Source organism: Botrytis sinoallii (genome assembly GCF_014898435.1).
Source record: "Botrytis sinoallii strain Bc 23 chromosome Unknown BSIN_009, whole genome shotgun sequence".
Taxonomy (NCBI): Eukaryota; Fungi; Ascomycota; class Leotiomycetes; order Helotiales; family Sclerotiniaceae; genus Botrytis; species Botrytis sinoallii.
In genome coordinates, this window is record NW_024066036.1 from 684,700 (window position 1) to 709,719 (window position 25,020).

The 25,020-nt window shown below is 42.9% G+C and overlaps 10 protein-coding genes across 10 annotated transcripts; 5 read left to right on the plus strand and 5 right to left on the minus strand.

Moving 5' to 3' along the window:
- Nucleotides 1–660: 660 nt before the first annotated feature.
- Nucleotides 661–1,814, plus strand: EAF02_005809 (uncharacterized protein; the record flags this gene model as incomplete). Its single annotated transcript, XM_038901857.1, has 2 exons — nucleotides 661–967; nucleotides 1,315–1,814. The coding sequence occupies 2 exons, from the start codon at nucleotides 661–663 to the stop codon at nucleotides 1,812–1,814; spliced, it is 807 nt and encodes a 268-aa protein (XP_038758074.1).
- Nucleotides 1,815–2,655: 841 nt separating this feature from the next.
- On the minus strand, nucleotides 2,656–4,652 carry EAF02_005810 (uncharacterized protein). Its single transcript, XM_038901858.1, has 3 exons — nucleotides 4,576–4,652; nucleotides 4,038–4,457; nucleotides 2,656–3,971 (listed from the first exon to the last, which is right to left on the minus strand). The coding sequence occupies exons 1-3, from the start codon at nucleotides 4,617–4,619 to the stop codon at nucleotides 2,762–2,764; spliced, it is 1,674 nt and encodes a 557-aa protein (XP_038758075.1). The 5' UTR covers nucleotides 4,620–4,652; the 3' UTR covers nucleotides 2,656–2,761.
- A 158-nt stretch (nucleotides 4,653–4,810) lies between these two features.
- On the plus strand, nucleotides 4,811–5,249 carry EAF02_005811 (uncharacterized protein; the record flags this gene model as incomplete). Its single annotated transcript, XM_038901859.1, has 2 exons — nucleotides 4,811–4,919; nucleotides 5,068–5,249. 2 exons carry the CDS (start codon nucleotides 4,811–4,813, stop codon nucleotides 5,247–5,249), a joined length of 291 nt encoding a protein of 96 aa, XP_038758076.1.
- Nucleotides 5,250–5,372: 123 nt separating this feature from the next.
- On the minus strand, nucleotides 5,373–6,973 carry EAF02_005812 (uncharacterized protein). The gene is made up of 3 exons (XM_038901860.1): nucleotides 6,280–6,973; nucleotides 6,092–6,219; nucleotides 5,373–6,037 (listed from the first exon to the last, which is right to left on the minus strand). The coding sequence occupies exons 1-3, from the start codon at nucleotides 6,662–6,664 to the stop codon at nucleotides 5,456–5,458; spliced, it is 1,095 nt and encodes a 364-aa protein (XP_038758077.1). The 5' UTR covers nucleotides 6,665–6,973; the 3' UTR covers nucleotides 5,373–5,455.
- EAF02_005813 (uncharacterized protein) lies at nucleotides 6,974–8,522 on the plus strand. The gene is made up of 2 exons (XM_038901861.1): nucleotides 6,974–7,420; nucleotides 7,484–8,522. The coding sequence occupies exons 1-2, from the start codon at nucleotides 7,233–7,235 to the stop codon at nucleotides 8,307–8,309; spliced, it is 1,014 nt and encodes a 337-aa protein (XP_038758078.1). The 5' UTR covers nucleotides 6,974–7,232; the 3' UTR covers nucleotides 8,310–8,522.
- Nucleotides 8,523–9,760: 1,238 nt separating this feature from the next.
- Nucleotides 9,761–11,087, plus strand: EAF02_005814 (uncharacterized protein; the record flags this gene model as incomplete). The annotated part of the gene is made up of 3 exons (XM_038901862.1): nucleotides 9,761–9,868; nucleotides 10,030–10,104; nucleotides 10,269–11,087. 3 exons carry the CDS (start codon nucleotides 9,761–9,763, stop codon nucleotides 11,085–11,087), a joined length of 1,002 nt encoding a protein of 333 aa, XP_038758079.1.
- Nucleotides 11,088–15,094: 4,007 nt separating this feature from the next.
- Nucleotides 15,095–17,107, minus strand: EAF02_005815 (uncharacterized protein; the record flags this gene model as incomplete). The annotated part of the gene is made up of 2 exons (XM_038901863.1): nucleotides 15,095–16,880; nucleotides 17,001–17,107. 2 exons carry the CDS (start codon nucleotides 17,105–17,107, stop codon nucleotides 15,095–15,097), a joined length of 1,893 nt encoding a protein of 630 aa, XP_038758080.1.
- Nucleotides 17,108–19,355: 2,248 nt separating this feature from the next.
- Nucleotides 19,356–21,253, minus strand: EAF02_005816 (uncharacterized protein; the record flags this gene model as incomplete). Its single annotated transcript, XM_038901864.1, has 2 exons — nucleotides 19,356–19,798; nucleotides 20,077–21,253. 2 exons carry the CDS (start codon nucleotides 21,251–21,253, stop codon nucleotides 19,356–19,358), a joined length of 1,620 nt encoding a protein of 539 aa, XP_038758081.1.
- Nucleotides 21,254–21,806: 553 nt separating this feature from the next.
- Nucleotides 21,807–22,956, minus strand: EAF02_005817 (uncharacterized protein; the record flags this gene model as incomplete). Its single annotated transcript, XM_038901865.1, has 3 exons — nucleotides 21,807–22,106; nucleotides 22,154–22,443; nucleotides 22,515–22,956. The coding sequence occupies 3 exons, from the start codon at nucleotides 22,954–22,956 to the stop codon at nucleotides 21,807–21,809; spliced, it is 1,032 nt and encodes a 343-aa protein (XP_038758082.1).
- Nucleotides 22,957–23,245: 289 nt separating this feature from the next.
- On the plus strand, nucleotides 23,246–23,999 carry EAF02_005818 (uncharacterized protein; the record flags this gene model as incomplete). Its single annotated transcript, XM_038901866.1, has 3 exons — nucleotides 23,246–23,573; nucleotides 23,636–23,777; nucleotides 23,828–23,999. 3 exons carry the CDS (start codon nucleotides 23,246–23,248, stop codon nucleotides 23,997–23,999), a joined length of 642 nt encoding a protein of 213 aa, XP_038758083.1.
- Between the last annotated feature and the right edge of the window lie 1,021 nt (nucleotides 24,000–25,020).

A 25,020-nucleotide genomic window follows, 5' to 3' on the forward strand; every position in this document is an offset into this window, starting at 1 on the left:
TATCAAGAATACCCCGGGGAGTGAATAGAACAGAGCGCAGTAGATTCATTTTCAATCATTGTTCGTTTGATATTCCACGAATGTGAATTGCAAGCATATCAATACTCAATAACTATATCATAACTTACAGTATGATTAAGTGGTATTCTACTCATGATTGCAAGAGTATAGGGTTACACTATACCCTCCTTCACATGAATAGGTACTTTCCAATCAAACCTATAGATTCACAAGTAATGAATATACAGCATAGAATCATTCAGATGAACAACCCAAAGCACTGATCCCTCATCCACTCTATCCATCTCTCATCCTCATCCTCATCCTCACACTCACCTTACCCTATTCACAAATCTTCGTTTCCATTCATCTAGATGAATGCCACATCATATCATATCACATCACATCATATCAAATCATATGATTTCCAATACACATATATAAGTTCTACCTATGCGAGAACATTTCTCTCTTCATCTTCATCTTGTTCAACATCTATCTCAGCTTCTACATGTACATGTAAAACATAATAGTATCATAAAGGTACCATACATCACTCTCTTCTTAGATATTTTCCCACGAATACTCCTATCATTTCACATCGTATCTTCTTCCAATATATCTCTATCACTATCCACTATCCCATTCCTCATCAAAGAAATGATATTAAATTTCTTCACCTTCACACCCCCTGGATTTCTTACCCTCTCCCCTACATCACAAGATGGCCATCTCCACCACCGCTCCAAGACCCCCATCCTAAACCCAAACCCAAGCCCCCTCATCGAGCCTCCGAAACCGAAGAAGAAAGAGCTGCTCGCCACCGCGCACATCATGAAAAACGACGTCAAGAAAGGAGGTCCACTCCCCGATACGATGATTCCGAGCGTGGAGATAGGAAGAACGAGAGAGGTGGATAGGGGAAAGAGTGATAAACCTGAGAAAGAAGAAAAACAAGGACTTTTCAGTAAGAAATCGAAAGAGTATTGGGAGGGGAATTATGGCGTTGGGGAAATGTGTGGCGGGGAATGGAGATGGAGGTAGAGATACGGAGGAGAAGGGGAGGAGAGAGAGAGAGAAGGGATGTTGGTGGTGGAAAGGGTGAGGGGTGAGGAAGTAATAGGAGGAGACGAAGGAGACGACGTAGTAGTGGTGGGGGGAAGATGATTATGAGGAGAAGAGAAATAGAGATAGAGGTGATGGGGAGAGGAAAGCTCGAGTTGATACCAAAATCTCCTGCTCAAGAAGACAGACCAAGACCCGAGCGAGATAGAGATACGAGGTAGGGAGAACCTCGTAAAACTACACCCCTAGCTAAATCATCACCCTCGCCCGCTCCTAAAACCCTATCTCCCACAGCAAAAGAAATCGAAGAATGCAATCTCGCCGAAGCAAAAAAAGCTACACATCGCCCAACGAGCCCGCGAAGAACGCACCAAAGAGAACAAGAGAGGAAAGCCCATGCTCTCTCAGCCGAGAAAGCTCAAAAAGAGAAAGAAGAACGCGATCGTATTTCACGACAGAACCTCTTACTCCAGCGCGAAAAGGAAAAGGAAAAAGAGAGAGAAAAAGAAAGAGAAGAAAATCTCCGTCGCGAATCCATCCGTAAAACCACCGAAGAGCGACTCGCGCGGGAGAAGAAAGAACAAGAGAGAAATCATACTCTCCAAAAAGAACGAGCCGAAAAAGAACTTCGAGCTCGAGAGCAAGAAAACACTCGACGCATGCAAAAAAGAACGAGCGGAAAGAGAACATCAAGCACAACTTGCGCGAGAAGAAAAGGCCACGTCAAGATCGAGAACGAGAAAAAATAGAGCAAGAGCGTAAACGTCAAGAAACTCTCCGTCTCCAACAACAAGAACTCGAAGCCCAACGGCAACGACAAGCACAAGCACAAGCCGAAGCCCTCCGCAAAGCCGAAACCGCCCGTCTCCTCAAACTCAAACTCCAACAACAAAACTCCAAGCCCAACGCGCCGCTCAAGAAGCCGAAATCGCAGCTGCAACTGCTCGGAAAAAAGCAGACGCAAAAGCACATGGCAGACGCAAGAGCAAAAAGAAAAGCAAAAGCAGAAACAACAACAACAACAACAACAACAACAACAAGCCAGCACCTCGCAAAAGAGAAACTCGCCGCGCAAAACCATCTCGGCCGCCCGACGGCTCGCACTCTCCCTCGAGAAACAGCGCGTCAAAGCGCAGGCGCAGGCCAGGGCGCGCCCGCAAAAAACTTCACACCCGCCAATCTCCTCGCGGTACCCCAGCAACTGCAAGCCCAGCCCCCAATGCATCGGAAACAATGGAGCGGACCATCCTCGAAGGCTACGTGCTGATGAGCAGCGCGGAGCTCCTGGCGCGGGATAATCGCGCTGGGAGTGGTAGTGCCGCCCCGACCGTGCGGTGTATTGGGAATATGGAGCGGACGATTTTGGAGGGGTATGTGCGATGAGTGAGGAGGAGATGAGGAGGAAGGGGAGGGGAGGTGAGGTGATAGATATGAGAGAAATGGAAGGGGTGAGGTGAGGTTGTTGAGGGTGGGAGGAAGGGAGGGAGGAAGGAAGATAGAGGGGAGTTGTTATTGGTTAGCCTGAATATTAAATTTTCAATATGCACGATGTTGAGATCAACCGCGTATTTTCAATACCTAGATATGTTGTGGTTGTATTCAATTCAATTGAATGGTATCTTTGCCTTCATGCCTATAATATACCTATGCATACTCCTCAAGACGCCTGTATCCACCTAGCCCGCGACCAAAATGCTTAACACCTAACCTCAATCCCACCCCTACTAACCGTCAAATACTTAACCCCCTTGTAAGGTTTAACTCCCTCGCCAATCCCTCTACTCTTTCTCGTGTCAACTGTTAAACTCTCCACTTTAATACCACTGGCCAGCCACCCTTTAACCGAGAAACTAACTGCTGCGGAGCTAGGCATCAGAATTTTATTCTGCGCTACTTTCCTTGCATCTTTTCCTTCGTTGTTTGAAGCATTTTCTACCTTTGCTTTCTCTGGAGCGCTTTGATATGTTTCTGTATCGTAGTCATATTCACCATCAAGTCTAAAACCATTTCCATCATATTCTTTCTCGGTTGACAACGGTCCCACAACTGTACATCGTAATGTAGCTCCACCTGCTACCGCATCTCTAGCTGGTATATGCCATTCCAGATTCTTTTCACCTGGGTTATATGTTGTATCGCCTCTACTTGCTTTGATCTCCGAAAGATTCCGTACATCAGCTGGTAGTGGCACTGTGACTACTAAATCTTCGATGATGGGTGATGTGCTGTTACCAGTACTGCCACCGAAATTTCCACCGAGACCACCGCTAAACTGTGATGCAGCCCTGCTTAGTTGTCCTGCCGCATTGCTATTGCTTCTCGAGCTCGAACCTGAAGATATGGAAGAATTACCCTGGCCAGAAACCTTGACAATGAATAACCGAACCTCGAAATCTGATCCGGTAGGACCAAGACTAGTTTTGACTTCAATATTGACGGGTAATTTTAGATGAGAGGCATTAGTAGTACCGGATTTTCCGCCCGTAGAAGGAAGTAAATCAACTTCATATCCAGCTAAAACAAATCGTCCATCAGGCGGTACAAAGCTCAACTCCCCTGGCTTTTCTCTCCATCTCGCTAATCTGACACACGGGTGGAATACTGGTAGTTCCATAACACTACTAACGTTTTGTCTACCGGATGGTGTGGATAAATTCAAGAGTAGGTCTGGTACTCCAGAGATTTTTGACGTAAAAGCAATAGTTCCATTGGCAAACGCAGCCAATGGACGACCAGACGGCGCAAGAGTAACAGTAAGTGTTTCAACCAGATCCACATATAATTCATTCGAAGTATGTCGTACATTTGCTCTTCTCCATGGTAAAGCTGGTGTATTCGCTGCGAGTGATCCCGTAGACGACAATCCAGACATGCCTGAACTAGAGGGAGTTGCAAAGCCAGGTTTCCTATAGTAGATATCTTAGTTATGTTCCGAAACTTCAATTGCACCCTCTAAAGATATATCTACGAACCCAGGAATATTAATACCCCCCAAGAACTTCCCAATCCACCCCTCCACCTCCACCATATCCCTCAACGCATTAGGTTCCGTCGAGCTCACCGTGCCCGCATCGCACATCTCATTTAGTAACTGAGCCACTACATCATAGCTACTCTCTATCTTTTGCGCCAATAGCGGCGCACCCACAAATTCCTCTAACACATCGATAACACGGTGTAAGAATTCGAGGGCGAGGAGAGGTTCGATTTCCGAGGAAGATGTGAGACAAAATAATAGATTTGAGTGAATGAGATTAAAGAGTAGAGTGGGCGGAGATGTGTTTGGGAGATATATTAGACTTGGTCTTGGAGCTGGATGAGCGAGGTAGAGAGGAAGAAGTTGTGTGGAGGAGAGGGGGCGCGAAGTGTAAGTGTTTTGGAGGAGAGGTCGACTGTATAGATGATTAGTATGGAAGCTTGGGGGTTTGCGAATCTGGGAGCCAGCGAGTGAGGGAGCAGAGAACGAGCGAAGCAGTGAAGTAAATGGGATTATTTGGTGGAATCACTCACTTGTGCTCATCATAGATATACAATGCCTCAATAGCACCGTTCATGATTTCTATTTAAGAATAATATCAAGACATTTGCATTTGGTTTGCAACTTGTAGCTTGAACAATGATGAATGCATGCTTGCGAACTTGCGGGGCGGCCCGCAGCGGGAAAGCGGCCGCCTCTATTTCTCAAGGTCATCAAGCTTCATTAATGTTTACACGGGTGTGACAAACAGCAGCAAGAACACTCACAATGGCACCTAATTCCGCACAAAGTCTCGATCGACAGGAAAGACTCACGGATGTGCTAAAAAGAGATGAAGCACAATGGAAAGATGATTGTTTACCGTGTCGACTCACTGGTAAATCTTCCCTATGTTACACTGCACCCCCTCACTCCCTCCCTCATTTCTTCCCCCAATTCTCCTCTTCCCCTTGATTTCCATTCGCCCTTTACATTACGAGCCTGCCAGGTTCCTATCTACGCAGCACAAACTAACACTTCCTCAGGATCCTTCGCATTTATCGGCCTCGGAATCTACAGTTACTTCTCCGGACAATCCCAATTAAAGGCCCAAGAAGCGAAGATTCTAAAGAGCAAGTCTATGTTTGGTATGAAGAGTCGGCAAACTGGTATTACTGGTATTGCATTGACACTCGTTGGAATGGGACTTTGGAGACTGAAAAATTAGGTGTCTCTGACTATGGGACGAAAGAATCTTATGAATGAGGCAAGGTGTTTGGGAGTTTCGGGATTCTACTCACTCGGAATGAGACGATTTCACAAGAAAAGTTGCGTTGAGAGGATAAAGGATGAAAAAAAATATATGTTCTATGAATCGCACAGTGGTATCTACAATAACAATACTATACAAGTGGTGTACGCTCAATGGCTCGCTCAAGTATACTCCGCAACAGCCTGTCCTTCGCCGGCCTCTTTCGTCTCCCAATGTCTTTTCTCTTTTCGCAATTGCATCTTCACAAAAGCCATGGTGATGCAAACCCAAACGAAACCGAAACAATATGGCAATCCCCATCCGACTCCGAAACCAATATTCTCGGGTAAAGTCATTATGATGACTGTTGATATAATGGCAATGCATACGAGACCGATGCCCCAAAACCACGTTAGAACCATCATCATACGTCGAAATATGGGGCTGACTTCGTATCGTCTTAATACATTGCTTCGATATACGACTCCTCCTTGACCTTCAACTCCACCAGCATCCTCGATGATGGCCAATAACGCCGGACGCCAAAGTTTTCCCTTCTCTGTCGACGACATGTTGAATGGCAGTGGCTTCTTTCGCATTGTTTGGACCGCAGAAAATATGAACATGAACCCAAACCAATAGCATATCGTAGGGGAAGGCATAGCGCACAAGCGCACCCATGGGTGGTGTGGAATAGTTCCTATGATAAGTTCGAGTTCTACGAAGGTAATAGCGATCATGAAGTTGATGTGGAGGAACTCAAGCTGGAAGATTTGTTAGCGACAAATCAAACCCAAGGGATGACTTGTGCAGCTTACCATTCCCCATTTAGTCCATCCTACTGGTCTCCATCTCGGCGCCGTTTTGGCGCGGAAGAGTTTTAAGGATCGGAAACCATAATGTGCGAAACTGATCATTCCATATACACTTGTTATGATAGCGAAGACTAATTGTATTAGGTTAGAACCGGTGGAACATTTTGCAGGGTGAAGAAAATAGGTCTTACTATCTTGTAACTCTATCTTTGTTCCAAAACTCAAGGCATAGTAATATGTAATCGGCAGACAAGCCAGGTCAAGTGTTACGATACTGAGCCCAACCCATAATATCGTTTTCCTCCTTCGATGCGGTGTATGTAAAGGAGGTAATGGTTCTCTTAATCCAAATGTTTGTGAAGGCGCCGAATTTTCACTTGGTGTTTGAAGATGGTGTGTTGATGATTCCGGCGGTTGAAGGTGTGGCGTGTTTGTGTTTGATTCGTCTTGTGTATTCCTCCTCTCTTCTAAACTCTGTAATTGTGTAGTTGTTTCTTCATCATGATGTCCATCTAAATGATTATGATGCTCGCTCTCTTTTATCTCCTCATCTGTGAATGCATTGAACTCCGGCATGTTGATGAAAATCGATTATGCACTTTCCATGGATTCTGGTATCATTCGCTGGAAGGTCAAAAAAAGCAAAACAGTACGACGAGGAACGAATGACAGAATTATCAAGTAACGATTCACAGATCTTTGAAGAATTTCAATGGTTGTTATGAATTGTGTGTGTATGATAAAAAGATTGAAAGAGAGGACTCCGGAGTATTTGATACTTACGAGTATCGTTACCACTGAAGAGCAACATTTCTTCTACTTGGTATGAATCGTGATCACACAGCGTCAGGTATTGGATGGATGGCTTTGACATATGTTGGGTGATGATGTAATCGTTGATCCTCCATTAAAAAGAAGTGGTTTTCCCTTTGGATTCCACGGACAATAATCGTTTTCATTGGTGTTATCCGTCTGGGAACCATTTATCCGCAGACCAAGCTTTCTCAAAATCAAGACTTTCAGCCTTGGCTAAAATTGGCTCTGCAAAGGGTCTCGCTAAGAAAAAACGAGTTTCTTTGGAAGGTTAGAAGCTTGGATTGGTTTGGAGGTATCAATATCCACAGCCTTGTACAGTTTCTACATCATGGCAATTACTATCATCGCACCAGTTTCTGCTGCGGTACCCTATCACACTGAAGATGAGTCTGATCATTCTGATGATGGAGGTGTTGATATAGAAGGGGATCTTGATATGCAACTGTCCAAACGGGCCAAGCATCAAAATATTGTTACTCCTGGTGAAGTAATCACAGATGATCCTCAATGGATGAGGTACACACATTTCTTACTCTCTGTGGTATTTGCAACTATAAGCATAGCTAACATTCTCCTCAGAGGTCATGGCACATATGTTGCTCCTGCAAGTACAGAAATTATAGGAACCGTCGCAGGTACAGTTCAAAAGACGAATAAACTTCTTTCAGTTCGACCATTACGCGCCCGCTATACCCCAGAAATCGGTGATCTTGTTGTTGGGCGAATTATAGAAGTACAAAGTAAGAGATGGCGTGTTGATATTGGAGCTCCGGTTCTTGCCAATTTACCATTATCTGCAATCAATCTTCCCGGAGGAATTCAAAGAAAGAGAACAGAAACCGATGAGCTTCAAATACGAACATTTTTTTCAGAAGGAGATTTACTAGTTGCCGAAGTCCAACAATTATATCAAGATGGAAGTGCCAGTTTACATACGAGAAGTTTAAAATATGGAAAGCTGAGGAATGGTGTCTTCATGGCTGTTAGTGGAACTGGTGGAGGTGGAGGTGTGGTTCGAGCTAGAAGACAAGTTTGGACTATCGATACAGCACACAACGGTGGGAAGGTAGATGTTATTCTGGGAGTCAATGGATTTATCTGGATATGCAAGACGGTCGAAGTAAAGGAAGGGGAAACCTCAATCACAAGAATCGAGGAAAGTGTTAGCAACGCAGCATATTCAAGTCAGAACGACGAAATTATTCCCGAAACGAGGACAGAGATTGCAAGGATAAAGGGGGTCATTCAACTGTTGGTGGAAGAAGGATTGAGGGTTGACGAAGATATGGTCAACAAAGCATATGGAGCTGCCGTTGAGGTGGATGAGGAAGACGAGGGCGAAAGTAGTGCATATGTCGGAGGAGAAATAGGCAAACGAGTCTTAAGTCTAATAAGCACAACATGAAAATATAATTAATATAGAAGAAATCAAATATGATCAACGTAAATACGAGTCAGGGTCAAAATGCCATGCGTGCGTGCGTGTACTGTAGTACTGTTTGTATACTTTGTACGAAACGTTGAGAAAGATGGATATTGAAGAAAGCCGAGGTAAGACGAAAATAATTTAACGAGACCGACTGCTCATCAAGATGGATGAAAAGACTCGTAGGATTTAAAGGGAAACATTAATTGTACGGGATGGGATGGGGTGGGTTGGATTGAAGGCTTGAAGCTCTTAAATTTTTTGCTTGTTCTGGACTCCAGAAGCTCCGGAGACAAATTGGGATTCGGAGATAATATTTCGGTTAAGGACGTATCATCTTATCACAACACACATTCTCAATGCACTTTATGCACATAATGCATGAGTCTCCGGTACGTTGGACTTTGTATACCAAATTGATCCAAACAGTCTCAGACAGCCAACTCCTAAGTTTTTCATCTTGCAATCCACATGTGTGAACCATGCATAAATGCTCTCGCCAAGTCTCATTTGAGCCAATCGTCGTTATTGCCGAAAATCGTTCCTAAGATAGAAACAGTTAGATGCCAAAGTCCGAATCTCCCATCTATGTAATAGGATAAGGCTGAATAAGCATCAAGTACGAGAGTACTCTGTACCTAGGTATCAATATTGACAACTCCGGTCTTTGAAACTCTATCTGGGCGTGGAATTCATCCAATCATCGATATCTCCGAACCAACTGTGAACCCTTTTCGTGCTTTTGCTGAGTTCAAATCCCTTGGGCCATGGATTGATTTCGCACCGCATTTGGTTCATCGGAGTTAGTCCTTTGACTCTCTCGCTCCAACAAGGGTGCTCCATCTTTCCTCCGACGTCATGCCCCTTTGAGTTCCGGTAGATTCCAGAGTTTCTAAGCTCCCGCCGCTATCAAATTCTTTTTTCGCGGTATCCGATCACCATCGAAACCTTAACCGGGGCATTTATCAAGTTTTTGCTGCGTAGAACAAAATGGAAGACCAATCACGTGCCCATCATCACCGGATTCTTTCCCTTCTAGGAAAGACATGTAGTTTCGGAGACTACTGACGAAGTATTCTATTTTGACTTTGGCCCTATGGAGTGGATCGTAAACATGCGAAAATATGTCATGGTTTTCGGAGTTTGGAGTTTTGCTGAGAATATTTGCATGATGTTAGGAAATATTCACTGGGTCTGGGGTCGATGGCAACTCGAAGGTTTTGGTATATATACATGAGGTTTGATCTCGTTTTTTATATTCTACTTCTCTATCATCAACAACAACAACAACAACAACATCATCATCATCATCATCAATACAATCATCACTTCAATCAACAATCAACTCTTCACATCTTCAATACTCACTACTCAATCAATAATCAATACCACCTTTTAAATCTTTCACATTTAATACTACATCTATCAAAATGGTTGATTTCACCGTCTTCAAGGGTTCCAAGGAGGGAAAGATCGTTAAGGCTACCACTACCAGAGAGATTGGTCCCAACGATGTCTTGGTCAAGATCACTCACTCGGTAAGAAATGATCCCTCTCCATGATTTCATCCCATCTCAATGCAATTGCAAATGCAACAATCCACCATTCCCAAAGTTGCTCGCATATGCAACCAAAGAATTTACGACTTTTAGCTGCATGAAATATTCTCCGATCATACCACTGACATCAGATTTTATAGGGTCTTTGCGGTACCGATGAGCATTACAGACATGCCGATATGGCTCTAGGCCACGAGGGTGCTGGTGTTGCAGCTGTGGGTACTCCTTATCTTTCCGCCTTTTCCACTCGCCTAGCGGGATTTGAGAATTGTGAGCGGAACCATCGCATAACGCAATGGCCACTGTTCATGTTCCATCTTCCTTCTAGACGTGGTCCGGAAAATATCATTCTACGAAACAATCACTAATAATTCAATAGGAAATTGGATCTGCTGTTAAGAACATCAAGAAGGGTGATTCTGTCGGATGGGGTTACCAACACGGCTCTTGCAACGACTGCAAGCAATGTCTTACTGGTCACGAGACCCTCTGTGCCGACCGTGTCATGTACGGACAAGCCAACTTGGACCAAGCATCCATGGGAACCCACGCTGTCTGGGATGCCGGATACCTTTACAAGCTCCCAGATAACCTTCCCCGCGAGTACGCTGCTCCTCTCATGTGCGGAGGTGCTACCGTCTACAACGCTCTCCGTTCTTTCAACGGTGGTGTCAAGCCAAATGAGCGTGTTGGTATAATCGGTATTGGAGGACTTGGTCACTTGGCCATCCAATTCGCCGCTAAGATGGGATGTGAAGTCGTCGTCTTCTCTTCCACCGATGCCAAGAAGGAGGAGGCTCTTTCCCTCGGTGCCACCGAATTCGTCGCTACCAAGGGTGTTTCTGAGCTCAAGGTTACCGCCCCAATTGATCACTTGATCGTCACCACCTCTTTCCAACCAAACTGGCATCAATTCATGGATATCATGGCTCCTCAAGCAACTATCTACCCATTGACTGTTTCTTTCGAAGACATGAAGATCCCATACATGCCAATCATCATGAACGAGTTCAAGATCCAAGGTTCCTTGGTCGCTGCCAGACAAGTTCACAGAGATATGGTTGCTTTCGCTGCTCAACACGAGATCAAGCCAATCATTGAGCAATTCCCAATGACTGAGGAGGGTATCCAAGAGGCCATGCAGAAACTCGAGGATGGAAAGATGAGATACAGAGGTGTCATTGTCGCTCCTCAATAAATTTGAGGTGTGATGAGATTCGCGACTGAATGATTATATGCATGCATTGGAGAGGATATTATAGACTGGGATGGGTTGAATTTAATGACATGGAGTTGGATATTTGGATGGATGTAATGATAGCGTTGGGAAAACTTTTAGACTTATAGATATTCTCTTATACAATATATTATTGTTAAAACTATACTTTTTGTTCTTTACTTTTTGGTTGCATTCCTTACTTATTATAGATATAGCTTGTTTGCTTGAACTTTCTGCCTACTTGTCTATCAGCTTGCTAGCTGCCTTCGTTTCCTACTTACAACTTACCTGGTTTTACACCCAACCCCCATTTTTCCTCTACCCCAAAATCGTGAATGGAAAAAAACATAAGCGAAGAGAATTAGATCACAGTACCTGCCTGCGTAACTAAGAGGTTTATTAAAGTCACACATTTGTCGAATTATTGATTGGTATCTAGATACTCTTTACTCTGTGTTCTATATTCTGTGTTCTATATTCTGTGTTCTATATTCTGTGTTCTATATTCTGTGTTCTATATTCTGTGTTTTATATTTTGTGTTCTGTGTTCTAGCATCTTGCTATGGGATAGGATGGCTCGAGGATGGATAACTTGGTTGTGGTTGTGGTTGTGGTTGAGAGGTAGGTGGTGTGGTGTGGTGTGGTGTGGTGTATGACTAGGTAGGTGGTAGGTAGTAGGTAGGTATTGTGTAGTTTGTAGGTAGGTATTGTGTAGTTTGTAGTTTGTTGGGGGTGGGAGGGTGGTTGGAAGGGTGGTTGGAAGGGTGGTAGAGTGTATACGATTGATTGATGAATTGTGTATTCTTATATTAACGATTTCTTGATTTATTGATTTATTGATTCATTAATTTAAGAAATAGTTCTCTAGTATCAGAACTTGAGTATGAGAATTTTTCTCGAGGGGGAAATGAATGAACAGAAGGGTTTTATTGATTAGAAGGAGTAATCTATATAATCTTGAAAGTTGAAGCTGCGTTTCCAAGAAACGAATGCGCGAGTATTTCATTTTGGGTATTCTTTGGAGTGCTCCGTTGTTGTTTAGTATGTGTGTTGTTGGATATATTTATATTTATACTTATACATATACATCTTCTAGTATCTACCAGACTTTGAGAATACTATTAAGATGAGAAGAGAAGAAAAGAAAATATTGAGCATTTATTAATCACTTAACTACCTAGTTAGCGACTTCAATTCCGAATAGAAATGTTTCTGCTTTTTAAATTATACGTAAAGTTTAGATGTTGTTATGTAATCTTACTAAACGAGAGATGTGTAAAAGTATCTATTAGGTGTTTTATAATATAATAGTAATAATCATAATGATGATGATAATCAAACCGGAAATTGTAATATCGGCTTTGTATTTGTAAGACGTATATTCTGTGTCGGTTATTAGATATACAATTCTACAGACAGCTTCTCTACAGATTCACGAAACTTGATATAAAATCTTGAGTTTCTATGTATGTGTGTGTGAGTACTGTGATGATTCAGTATTTTATCGTAATGATAGTCGCAGTGTAGTAAGGCCAATGCGAATTTCTGTATCCTTGTTCCTGAGTCATACTTAGATCTTGAGAATGGATTGGAAATTCAGACGAGGGAGGTTTGATGTGATTATTTGTGATATGGGTGGTTGGTTTTGTTGCATTCTTGTATAGTGCAAAGGTTCTGAGATCTTTGATGTATCTTACATAGAAAGCTGAATTGTTCTATCTTTCATGGATTTATTCCAGTATTGCTTTTGATGGTTATTTTATTGTTCATATGATATTCATTGAAATTTAAATAAATAGTTATCTAATATGTAAAACGTCAGTATCAAAAACATGGACAGAGTTCACAAATTTTCGCTTCGGAGGGGGTTTTTTCGAAGCGAGATTTTTCACAAGTTACTAGTTCATCCAACATTGTAAACATCTTAACCAAAGACTAATCATATAAAAAACAAAATCAGAGCTATAAATAGATTATATATCTAAAACTGATAGTTGTGACTCATAATACCCCTCATAAACAGCCGCAGGGAAATAATACTATAAAGTTCGTTCCTATCCAAAGAATGCCAGTATCAGAGGAGCGGAAAGAATAGCGGGAGGGATCGTTTAGAATCCTAATTTCCGGCCTAACGATTCTATGTTCTTTGGAGGAAAATTGAGGTACCTGGATAGGTAGGTAGTGTATATAAATTGTATGTAGATAAAATGCACAGGATCAAGTAAACAACCCACACCATTTCGAAGAAATCCACGATTCGAAAACTTCGCGAAGGAATCGTCGATTATCAATTAATAGTACACAAGTATACGTCATCATGAACCTATATTTTAATACTATCCCGGGAGTTAGTTTGGGATTCCTCCTTATTCTTCTTGCGATTTTGGTACGTGTATATATGTCTACGTAACCAATCAGTGGAAATTCTCACAATTCCCGACCTTCTATTCCAGAATAAACTACATTCTCCCTATCTATAAAGTATTCGCGCTAATATTCCACTTTAATTCAAGCTCCTAGCCAGTGTCCTTCTCCAAAAATTCAGAGACGACCTGTGGATTATCGGTTGCTGGATCGAGACTTCCTTGAATCGAATCGCGTCTGCTCTTCGCGGTCTATCATTGCGTGTTCGTGGAAATGCAGATGGGAATCGAGATCGAGAGGTATCGGTGGATAGGAATGCGACTAGGATGGTGGACTTGGAGAGGGGTAGAAGGGGCATAGCTGGAGGTGATGCGCATGTTGAGGAGAGAGTCGCGAGTTTTGATGACAAGGAAAGTATTTGATGGAGAGGGAGGGGATTGGGATATGAGTTTTCTTAAACGTGAATGGGTTGATGGAATGAATGGGTTGATTGGTGATCTGTCGGCTTGGGCTCTGTTTTGTTGGGGGTGAGGATATATTGACGGTGTTTTGAATCTTCTCTCTTTGCCTGGACGCGAGGTTTCTATGTATCCCAATCTCTCTTTTGCTTTGGGTAGATACCATATACTCTCTCTACTCAAAAGACAATTGCAATAGAAGCTGTCTTGAAACAAGAACGATATCGTAGATCCCATTTGATTGCTTCACATCAAATCTATTGATTCTTCAAATGCTCCTCCTCTCACCTCCACTCTAATCAACCCACACTACACTAGAGAGTGGCTGTGAGTTCTTTAAAGCGTTTTATTGACTGTTAAGGAAGACTTCAAGCTATACTTCTAACCTCTCTTTTCTAAGAGCTCATTTACGACCCCCTTCTCCGAATATTTCAAATGAGATTGTATGATATTTCATAGATACGCTTTAGGATATTTTCCAGAACTCAAAGGAAGCCCAGCCTATATCCTTAAGTGTTTTGTCTCTAGGGACCTCAATTGAGATTGATCTTCAAGTGTTATGCTCGTTGTCTGGCTTCCTTCAAATGTTTTCAAATGCTACGAGGAACGAATAGATATGGTCAAGCGTGGTCGTATTCGTATCTTGACTTTGAATCAATCCCATGAATCTGTACTCTCGTTGCTAATTTGCGAACTTATCGTCGAGTTTAACCGTTGCTAACTTCTCTAGTCGACTTTCTTAACACAGGCCTCTCTTTGCCTTTCACTTTCGAATCATCTTGTAGTAAGTCTTAATCGATGATTCAATGTACAGCGCTTTCTGAACTTGTCTCTACATGTCATTCATTCTTGACATCTCAAAATCTCAACATCTCAACCTTGCATGTAGCCATATTTATCCCTGATATTATGATGCTTGAACTATGTATCTACCTATGCTACCTATCTTTCGACACCCAAAGGCAAAATTATTGAGATACTCTCTACGCCGAATCCTATTCCCGTGTTCAATGAGAAGCCAGCCCATGAATTAAATACGCGCAACTTCAACTCACCTACCTTTTCACAGCCACAATCATAATCCTCTTCTTTGCCACTTCTTTTTCTCCCATTTCTCGTATTTCTCGTCTAATCTTTTGAGAAAGCGCCCCCATCTATAATTTTCTAATGTTCCCCGTGTTTTCTATGCTTTTCATGCTTCCTACGCTCTCCATGATCCGATCTCGGGGCCACCAACCGTTCAATCCCCCCACTCCTTCTCGTCCTCCCAATATTCACACCATGTGACTCCCGCAGACTTGCTATTGGAGTAGGATGCTGAACACGAATTTCTGGAACTGGTCTCTCTCTTCTACGATCCCCAATTGCCTCAAATCGTCTACTTTCACCATGCAACTCCATTCGCTCAACACCTGATATACCACCACCTGCACGTTCCTCGTCCGTTTCCTGAATTGTGGCAGGACGATATATATCCATATCTATTCTTACTGCAAATTCAGGCGTTCGTGATCTTTGACCCAGTACTTCATTTCCACCAGCTGTATGTCTTCTCACCCCATCCCTACGTATCTCTGGACTAACACCCGACAACTCCATTGCATCCGGATACGAACTCCGGAAAGTAGGAGGGGTAGGGCCTGCGATTCTTTCATGTCCATGTAGCATCATATCTTGAAAAGCATCATGAACTGCACGTTTTCGAACATCGTTTTGATTGTTATATCCGTTGAGATGGTAATTGTGGGGAGTGACGGGGTAGGTTGGAGCTCTGGGGTTGTTTTCCCATGCGCTGGAGGAGACGGTAGTGCGTCGTGGTGGGGGCATGACTGTACTCGTACGAGGATCTGGAGGAGGCTTTATATGGCCGGGCCGGGAATTGTGGGGTTCTTCGTCCTCCATTAGCGATACAGGTCGAAATGGGATCGGAAACCCAAGGGGTGATGTGGCGGATCTGGGTGGTGAGCTTGAGTGTTGGTTGAGACTTGGGGGTAGTTTCGGAGGCAATGGGAGAGGGAGTAGTTTGCCTTCTCTTTGACGTGCTTGGTAATTCTTGAAGAGTCTCTTATCCTCCTCGTATTGACGCCGTCCTCTGGCTGTATCTTCGTAGTAATCCTCATCTGATTCCTCACTTTCCTGAGGACTGTTCATAAGTTTTCTCGCTCTTCGCTGTCGAAGAACCTCTTCCTCATTACGACGATTGATAATTGCTAGTTCTGCTAGGTGTTTAGAATTTAATTCTTTGGCTTCCTTTCTTGCTATTGATGGATGCTGCAAATGGGAATGTGGTACAGGCTTTCTTACAGGAATGACTCGAGATGAGATGGGTGCTTCATAGTTTGAATGATGGCGAGAGATTACATCGTTTTGTGCAGCAGCGTCTCGCACAGGGTCAAATTTTAAATGAGGTGACGGCGGTCGTTGGTTAGAATATGGAGGTCCTCGCCGATTGTTACTATCGTGTGCACTTCTATCTACGCGAGGCACATATTCAGAGGAATTGGCCGATGTCGATAGTCTAGCAGCTTCTCTAGGACTTCCCACATGCAAGTTTCCAGAACTCTCGTAGGGCATTGAATAATCATCCGGAGCTGACTGTGAAATAGAAATTTGTTGACCCCATGGTTTTCCGCTTGGCCCCAGATTGGTATTCGGGTAATCAGAACTCTTCCTTGTATTTTTCACCTGAGGGGAGTCATGCCTAGGCAGTCGATCTGAGTCTGATGAATGGTCTCCGTCCTTAAGCCATATTGACCTTTGATATCCGCCCGTCTTACTATAATCAATCATTGTACCACTTCTAGATGAACCCTCTGGACTATATTTATCCGGAGGGGGACGATTTTTGACTCTCTCGCGGTGTCTTTCTGACCTGACGGTACGGTTATTGAGACGTTCCTCTTCACTGTCGCTCTCCAATCCCATATTACGAGCCATTTGATGTAGCCTCCTGCAAATGAATTGTCAGCGAAGCTATAGATGGGTAGGTAAGAAGCCAACAAGATAGGTCTATCGATTTTTGATTATTCAAATAGAGGCAAATGATTTCAAAGATAATCAAGATGCGTACCTGCTCTCGATCACATCTGGCCCTACGCAAGCTTCTATAGGTTCCTTGAAAGAATTCCCTTTCTCCCCTCTGAGCCATCGAAGTCCCGCACAAAGTACATCAGGCATGTTTTGATAGTGATTGCAGAGTTCAAGGAACTTTAGCTGCGAATGGATGTGTTTGACCGCAAAGGACCACAAAAAACCGCAAAAGATCGTAAAACACCGCAAAGGATCTCAAGACACTTGAAAAACAATCTAATATGTAGGAGACTGTACGCAGTGAGACATCAATAAAGACCCGGAGGCTTTGATGAAAATGCTCAGTAATGCAGCTTAATGATCAAGATCCAAAACAAATTTAGAGTATGAACGGTGGTTAGAATTCGTAGAAGATTTAGATTCGAAGAAGGATGGGGAAGCATGTTCGATTACCCCTCGGTGTCTAAGTTGATATTCACTCAGACCCCGCATTATCATCTTCTTCCAAATGACCAGTTCTAAACTCATTTTGTCGTCACTAATTGGTCAAACTCCTCACGTCCATTTCTGTAAAAAGCATTGATTTGAATTTATGGCACCACTCCCGAATTTTCCTCGAGGAACAGCTGTTGCTTTCCGTATTCTTCGAACACAACGGATCCCTAGTATATGAACGATTGCGGTCGACATGGGTTGGCCAAGTTTTAATAACACGCTATAGAAGGGTGGTTGACGTTCTCATCTTCATCCAAACTTGCATATGGCATGCATCGTCTCATGTCTTCGGATATGAGTCAATCGATCTCTGATAGAAACCTAGATTCTGCGACATAGGTATCAAACTCGATGGTTTCTCATCTACTCAAAGGCTTTGTACAAGAAAGCGTATAGGAAGTGAAGAGAAATTGCATCCACAAGAACTTACTATGCTGAGAGACTTTGGAAGCTTTTGCTCAGTTATAGCTGTACTGGAACCATTAGTAATTTTCCGCCAAAACAGACAGCTTGAGTACATGAACAAGCGTCTTTCTTTCCAAGAAATGATTTTGAACCAGATTTGGAGGATGGCTACTCTGCATAGTAACTTTTCAAATAATCACATCATCTGAAAGACAGTCTCTCGTCAGCTTCTGATGCCCACATTTCCAAATCTCCAATGCCATCTTTTGAACTCGACGCCCCTTTTTCTCGATTCTCAACTTCCTCTCAGGACTTCCTGATCAAGAATTTGTTATCAACATATAGGTACACACCCTAAATATCGAAATTTAGAACGAAGCAACAAATCCATAACGATACGAACACATCACCCCATTAAGGGAGTCCCAGAATACCCCATCAAACCACAAAACAAGACTCCTCCTCACAATCCCGCCCAGCACACTGACCCTCATCTCTTCTCCTCAAACTCACGATCCATTCTCGCCCAGCCCATCACTTATCGTTCGACGTGCAACAAAACACCTTACCTCTTCCCCAAATCCCCTATTCCTTCCGATTCCTTATATCTCCTTAAATACTCCTATCTCTATTCCACTCGCCCGAGAAGTTCTACTCGGTGACACGAATGTGGTTTCATTAGTGTGACTCGGATATTCGCGTCCGCATCCGTAACCATCCGGAATCTGCAAGCATGCGTTGCGCAATGATGAATCTTGGCGTTGATGTTCCGATTTCTCTTGGCAGCAGGTTAGTGTCGTTGCACTGCATTTTGGTTTTGGTGGTGTTGGTAAAACTGATAGATGGATAACCTCATATAGATTGTTAAATACTTAACCCAATGTCCATCTAATTGAACATCGATTTTACAAATACATGAAATGTTACAACACAATCTGATTTGATGAAATAGATAAAAAAATATTAATCCTTTGACGCGAGTCAAACACACAGACGCAATCGCCCTGGCCAGGCAAAGAAGAAAAAGACAAATCACAGCTTGGCGATAAAACCCCCTTGGCACCACGCCATCACCACGCAAAACAAAGGAAAAAACTTAAATCCCAAGAAATTTCGATATGCAACAAAACATCAATTTTCACTGTCTGGTCCTTTTCAGTTCTCGTAAGCCCCCTTGGCTCTTCTTGTTTACCTGCATCTTCCCGACAAGAAATGTAACTACCAAGAATCTCCAAGAGATTGCGATATGCAACATTCACGTTGAAGATGAAAATCACATTACTTTTTCAATCTTTGAGGCCACCAATGATGGGTTAGTAAAATGTTCGTGGTTGAGTGTGAAATAATCATGTGAAATTGAAGTTGCTAAGCTACTTGCTCTCGAGCAGAAACGAACGTGCTAAAAGGAGGAAATAAAGTAAAGCAAAATGACCGCTCGTTCCGTTCTCCGTGAGTCAATCAAACAGGATTCTCAAGTAAAGAGAATCAAATCATTTCATTTCAGATAAGAAGGCAACCCACTACCAAATTTCAAATCCCAAACTTTCTTCGATCCATAAGTAATGAAAGCGAGAACTGCCCACCTGACAAGCACACTCTTAACTCCCTCACCACCAAGGCTTGTCACAAAGCCCAGCCAATAACTCAATCCTCTAACTTCATTACCTTCCCTATCGAAGTTTGGTTTCTGCCTACTGGATTTGAGGAATTGGGCAAGCTTGGCATCGGTATATGGTGGGTAGCGAACATTGAGCATTTTTTCGATCCAGCTGGGGGTCGTGACAACAGAACGGAGATGGGTGAAGGCGAGGAAGGATTGCTCGCCTCTATAACAGCCAGTTCCACTAGTTCCTACTCCTCCGAATGGAAGAGTTTGTATTGAGCCGTGGAAGAAAGCGTCGTTAACAGTAGCACCGCCAGATGTAATGCTGCCGAGCACTGGTTGAGATGTTAGTGAGGTACTTTAAAGGATAGTTGAGTTGCGTAAAGTAGTTATGAATATCTGTCACTTGACATTGTTCTTCATGGATATTGTCATAGACAGAGTTTGTAAAAATGAGGTCGATTGCAAACACAGAACTATCTGTATATGGAGCTCGAATATTATGTCATTTGTCGTCCAAATCACTGGTCTAGAGAAGATAGTATCGTCTAGGAATCATCTCCTCTTCGATACACAAATAACGGGCCAAATACAACGTGAAATTTATACATACTCTTATCAGTTTCTTCTTTTGTTCCAAATGGATAGAAACCCAATGGAGTTGAGTGGATATCATGAGCGATATTGATAGCTTCATCAAGACTATCAACTGGTAGGATAGGAATCAATGGACCGAAAGATTCATCCACCAACATTGAATCGTTCGGACTATCAACCAAAACGACAGTTGGCGCGATGAAATTCTCGGCTTCATCCAATTCCCCGCCAAGCAGGATCTTTCCTCCGGTGTTATCAAGCATCTTTTTGATTCGTAAAAATTGTCTGTTGTTGACAATTCGGCCATAATCGGGACTTGCTTTGGCGCCATTAGGAAAGAATTCTTTATAGGCAATTCCAAGTTGCTCGATAAAAGCATCTAAGATTTCCTTTTCCACCATGACATAGTTTTGGCCAATGCAAACCTGCCCGGCATTAAGAATCTTACCCCATAATAATCTTCTGGCCGCAAGATTAGGATCCGCATTCTTCGATATGATAGCTGGATTTCTACCACCAAGTTCTAAAGCAACTGGTGTTAAGGTTTCCGCAGCCTTCTTTGCAATAATGGTTCCCACTGTTTCGCCTCCGGTATAGAAGATTTTATCCCATTTCTCGTTCAACAAAGCTGTCGTCTCGGGAACAGCTCCATTGACCACTGTATATGCCTCTGGATCGAGACTTTCTTCAATAATCTTCTTCAAAATCATGGCTGTCTTGGGTGACTGCTCAGAGGGCTTCAACACAGCTGTACATCCTGCAGCGATAGCTCCAACAAATGGACCCAAAGCCAATTGAACTGGGAAATTGAATGCACCGATGACCAAAGCCGTGCCCAAAGGTTCCTTTCGAATTCTAGGGCTGAATAAGGTATTTTGGAGGGCCATATCTGGAGCAGATTGGTCCTTCATCCATTTTTTTAAGTTCTTGCAGACAAATACAATATCATTTTTCATCCATTCTGTTTCCGTAAGAACAGTTTCGAAAGCAGGTTTTCCGAGATCGCTCTTCTCTGCTTCGACAAGAGCATCACTATTATCGACAATGGCCCAGTAGAGCTTGCGAAGTTGCTTCAGACGGTATTCAAGTGGTTTCGTTTTTTGCGAGCGAAAGGTAGTTCGTAGGAGCTTCACTGTGGAGGGAATAGATTCGAGAGAGCTAGGCTCGAATGGAGCTATCTTAATTGACGACATTGTTTCTTTTGTGACCAAGGACCCCGCGAGAGTATTTTTATGGTCGACGTGATTGCAAAAACTGATGAAGAATGAAAGTGTTCAATAATAATCCAGATATATGGTTGATCTCAATCAAAGTATGGAGAGCAATTATAAAATAGAAGCAAGTCGACCAACTGGCTAATTGTTAGAGATCGAAGCTCTTGTTATTCCTGTCCATTCGTTTAGTAATCTAATAAACCGAGGCAGGTTGCCTTATCCGGCCGTAAAGATCAGCGGGGTCGGGACAATATAATGTCTTACAACTTTATTTACAATTTCACATGTGCCATGCAACTCGGAAAACAGTCCAATTCCGTACATGCCGTATATTCACATTTTAATATTTTAGATTTGCTCCGAGTCGGAAATACAAATTGTTCGACCCGACGTACGGACGACGCCTACATTAGGCTATCAAACCGTTGGTATCACTTGCTTTGTCCCCTACATGTCAACCAACTATCGTAGCTCCTCCAATTTAGATGGCTTAACTTGTACATACAATATCTTACATATTTTGCAGTAACTTTTATACTATCCTCTTGACACCAACCTTCTTGTTCCCAATTATCCTTCCGCCAGCTGCAACTGTTTCAGGAACCGGTTCCTTAGCTATTGGATTAGCCAATCGGTGTCGAATTGTTTCAACTCCATCCACAAGTTGACCAATGTGTTCTCGATTCAAGTCTGTCTCCACCATCTTCTGGCGATAGTCTGCAAGTTCTTGCTTCCTCTCTTTTGTTAATCTCCATTCTACAGGGAATCTCGGCTTCACTTTGAAAACGTGATGGCGTGTATCTAACGGGATATCTTCGAAAGTATCGCCAGTCTGTTTATATTAGCTCATGTGTATCTCAACAACATGATATCACATACCTTTGCTTCTGCCAATAATGAATCAACCATATCACCAAGATATCTCTTGTTTTGGGCCTGTGATGGGTACATTTCACAACTCATTTTAACAATATCCGTTTCTGGGTTGAGTCTTGGCCCAACCAATTTTCTGAGTTTATCCGTTTGGACTTCTGTTAGTCCTGGCATATCTGCGGGACAAAATTCCATAACAACTTTCTTCTCTGCTGGATGTTGTTCGCCCATGTATGAAGTATATCTGAATCGTAAAGGAGTTTCAGCTGAAGGCGGTACGAATGGTTTTGCCAATTCTGTATATTACTAGTTAGAAAAAAAGCGATGTTCTGGGTTTGTTCCTTCATGTAAATGTGAATGAACTCACTGCTCAACATTGGCATTTCCCAAGCTGCCAACCTATTATAATGTCTAATTTCTCGAACCTGTTCCAATTCCATATGCGCCAAAGTCGTGATATCATCGTGGTCATCCTCTCTGTCGTCCTCATCAAACGGTTCTGGATCTCCCATATTTAGAAAGGTAGGCTTCAACTTCTTCTTCACACCCTCGTCAAATCCATATGATGGTAGATTATTTGCATGTCGAGCACCCGCATTCTCGAACAATTCGTCAATCTCTTCCATGAATTCATCCTCGTCTGGTTCGGTTTCCTGGAGTTCCTTAAATTTCGGATCGATTTTATATTGTCTTGATGTGATTGAAAATAACCTCCGTTGGGCGATTGACTTATTGGTGTATCTGGAGGTAATGTTTCTGCATGAGCAGCATCGCGCTGTCATACGCAGAGTTTGTAAGGCCGTGGCCATTGTGGTGATTATGGATGTTTCTTCTGAATGTTGAATCTCCAGATGGAAATCGTCCCGAAATAAACAATTTGGACCTAACCTATCAGGGACTAGTGTTTTATCATCCCACCTAGATCGTACTTCGGATAATCTGCAAGCACCGAAGCAGATCAATCAATTAATCCGGGAGTCATGATTATAAGAACAGAGATGTCCAAGATCCAATAAACTACTTTTAATTGTACTGGTGCAAATCCAGACTTAACAGGGAGCTCAATAATTAGCTCATTGTTATTCCCATCATCCAGTCATGGACTTAGCTGCAGGAGGCACACCGCCAAAGGTCGCTTTCGTTACAGTCGGCGCGACTGCGACTTTTAAAGAGCTCATCGAAGAAGTGTTCGCATTACACACTTTACAGGCACTAGCTCAGGAAGGATACACGAAACTAAGGGTACAAGCTGGGCCCGATGCCGAATACTGGAAAAACAACATACCAGTGGAGAAGGGATCTGGACTCGAGATCGAAGTGTTCGATTTTGACCGCAATGGTTTAGGGCACGAAATGCGACAATGTAAGAGGGGAGGATTTTATGGCACAGGGGAGAGTACAGAAGGTGTAGTGATTTCACACGCAGGTCGGTAGATTCTCAAACGACTACGTTACATTGAGAAAGTGACTGATGTTGAGATGCTATAGGTTCGGGAACAATCCTGGATGCACTCCGAATTGATGTACCCCTCATCGTAGTGCCCAATACTTCACTTCTCGATAATCATCAAGTAGAGTTGGCAGATGAGCTAGAAAGACAAGGCTACGTCACCAAGGCATCGGGACCCAGGTAGGTAGATTTGGATTATGAAAACAGCGGACTAATACGATTGAATTTAGGGGCTTAGAAGATGCCATTCGCAAAGTAGAGAGAAGGAAGAATGGCAAGCCAGACGGATCGAAAGATTTGCAGGGACGTAAGAATTGGAGGGGACGTGAAAACCCTAGTATTGCACCAGTACTCGACGAAGCTGCCAATTATGAAGAGGAGGTTAGAAGTGTATTGGACTAGTTTTAGAGGAAGTCCCAAGTATATTGATGAATTTATAATGGTGTGTGGAGTTATTGGGAGGGGCCTGGTTCATTTCGGCCACTGGAGTTGGATTGAATTATAAGATACCCCCAAGTTCATACGATAGTGTTGTGGATTCTAACACAATAAGAATTCTGTCAGAAAAAAGATCTCGGAATGTCAGACCTTGAAGCTCGGAAGAAGCTTGGGATTTCGGACTCATTTTGCATTGAATCGTCATAATACATTTGAGGAGTGATCTTGTAGTTGTGGTACAACGTTCAGTTTGTTGCGATTCGATTGCCCGAGAACAAATGTAGTCGTCATAACATGAATTACGTTGTTTGTCCAAACGGGTAAATATGAGGTTATCCCAGCATTGTGCATCGTGCATGCATAAAATTGATGGGCACGTTGATCAGGTGGATGATTCCTTGGCATGATACGCGAATTTCTTCAACAACTCTCCTATCAGTTACACCATGTTTCTTTCAATCATGAATTTCTTAACGAATAGGTTCAAAGCATACTTATAGCAATCTCTTCGTTACGCGTAATCCTCCCTCGGTTACAATGAATATTGGCACCACTGATAGATCTTGGAGATAACTTTGGAGTGAATGACCTTTACATCGGGAGCCCAGTAAGTAGTTCGCCATTTGGTACTCCGCGTAGTTTCGTTGATTCTTCCAAGAACTCTTTCTAATCATAATCAAAGCTCGTGAAACCAACAACCCGACTCAAGGATGCCAAGTCCTGCAGGCGATTACTCGCCACGTTTTCTAAGCAGCGTAATCAGATTGCTTCTCTTTACGCTTTCGTACCTGCACTGATCCTAGTCATTGTGTTCGCGGGTTACTCATTACGAAGCCGTTACCATTGTAGGAAGGTATTGAGGTCAGCGAGGCATACTGCATCTCGCATATATTGTATATAGTGTATACACAACATTTCTTCATCATCCCGACATTAACGGAATATCCCCGAGTGATGATCTTCATCGTTTTTGTCTTCATGCTTC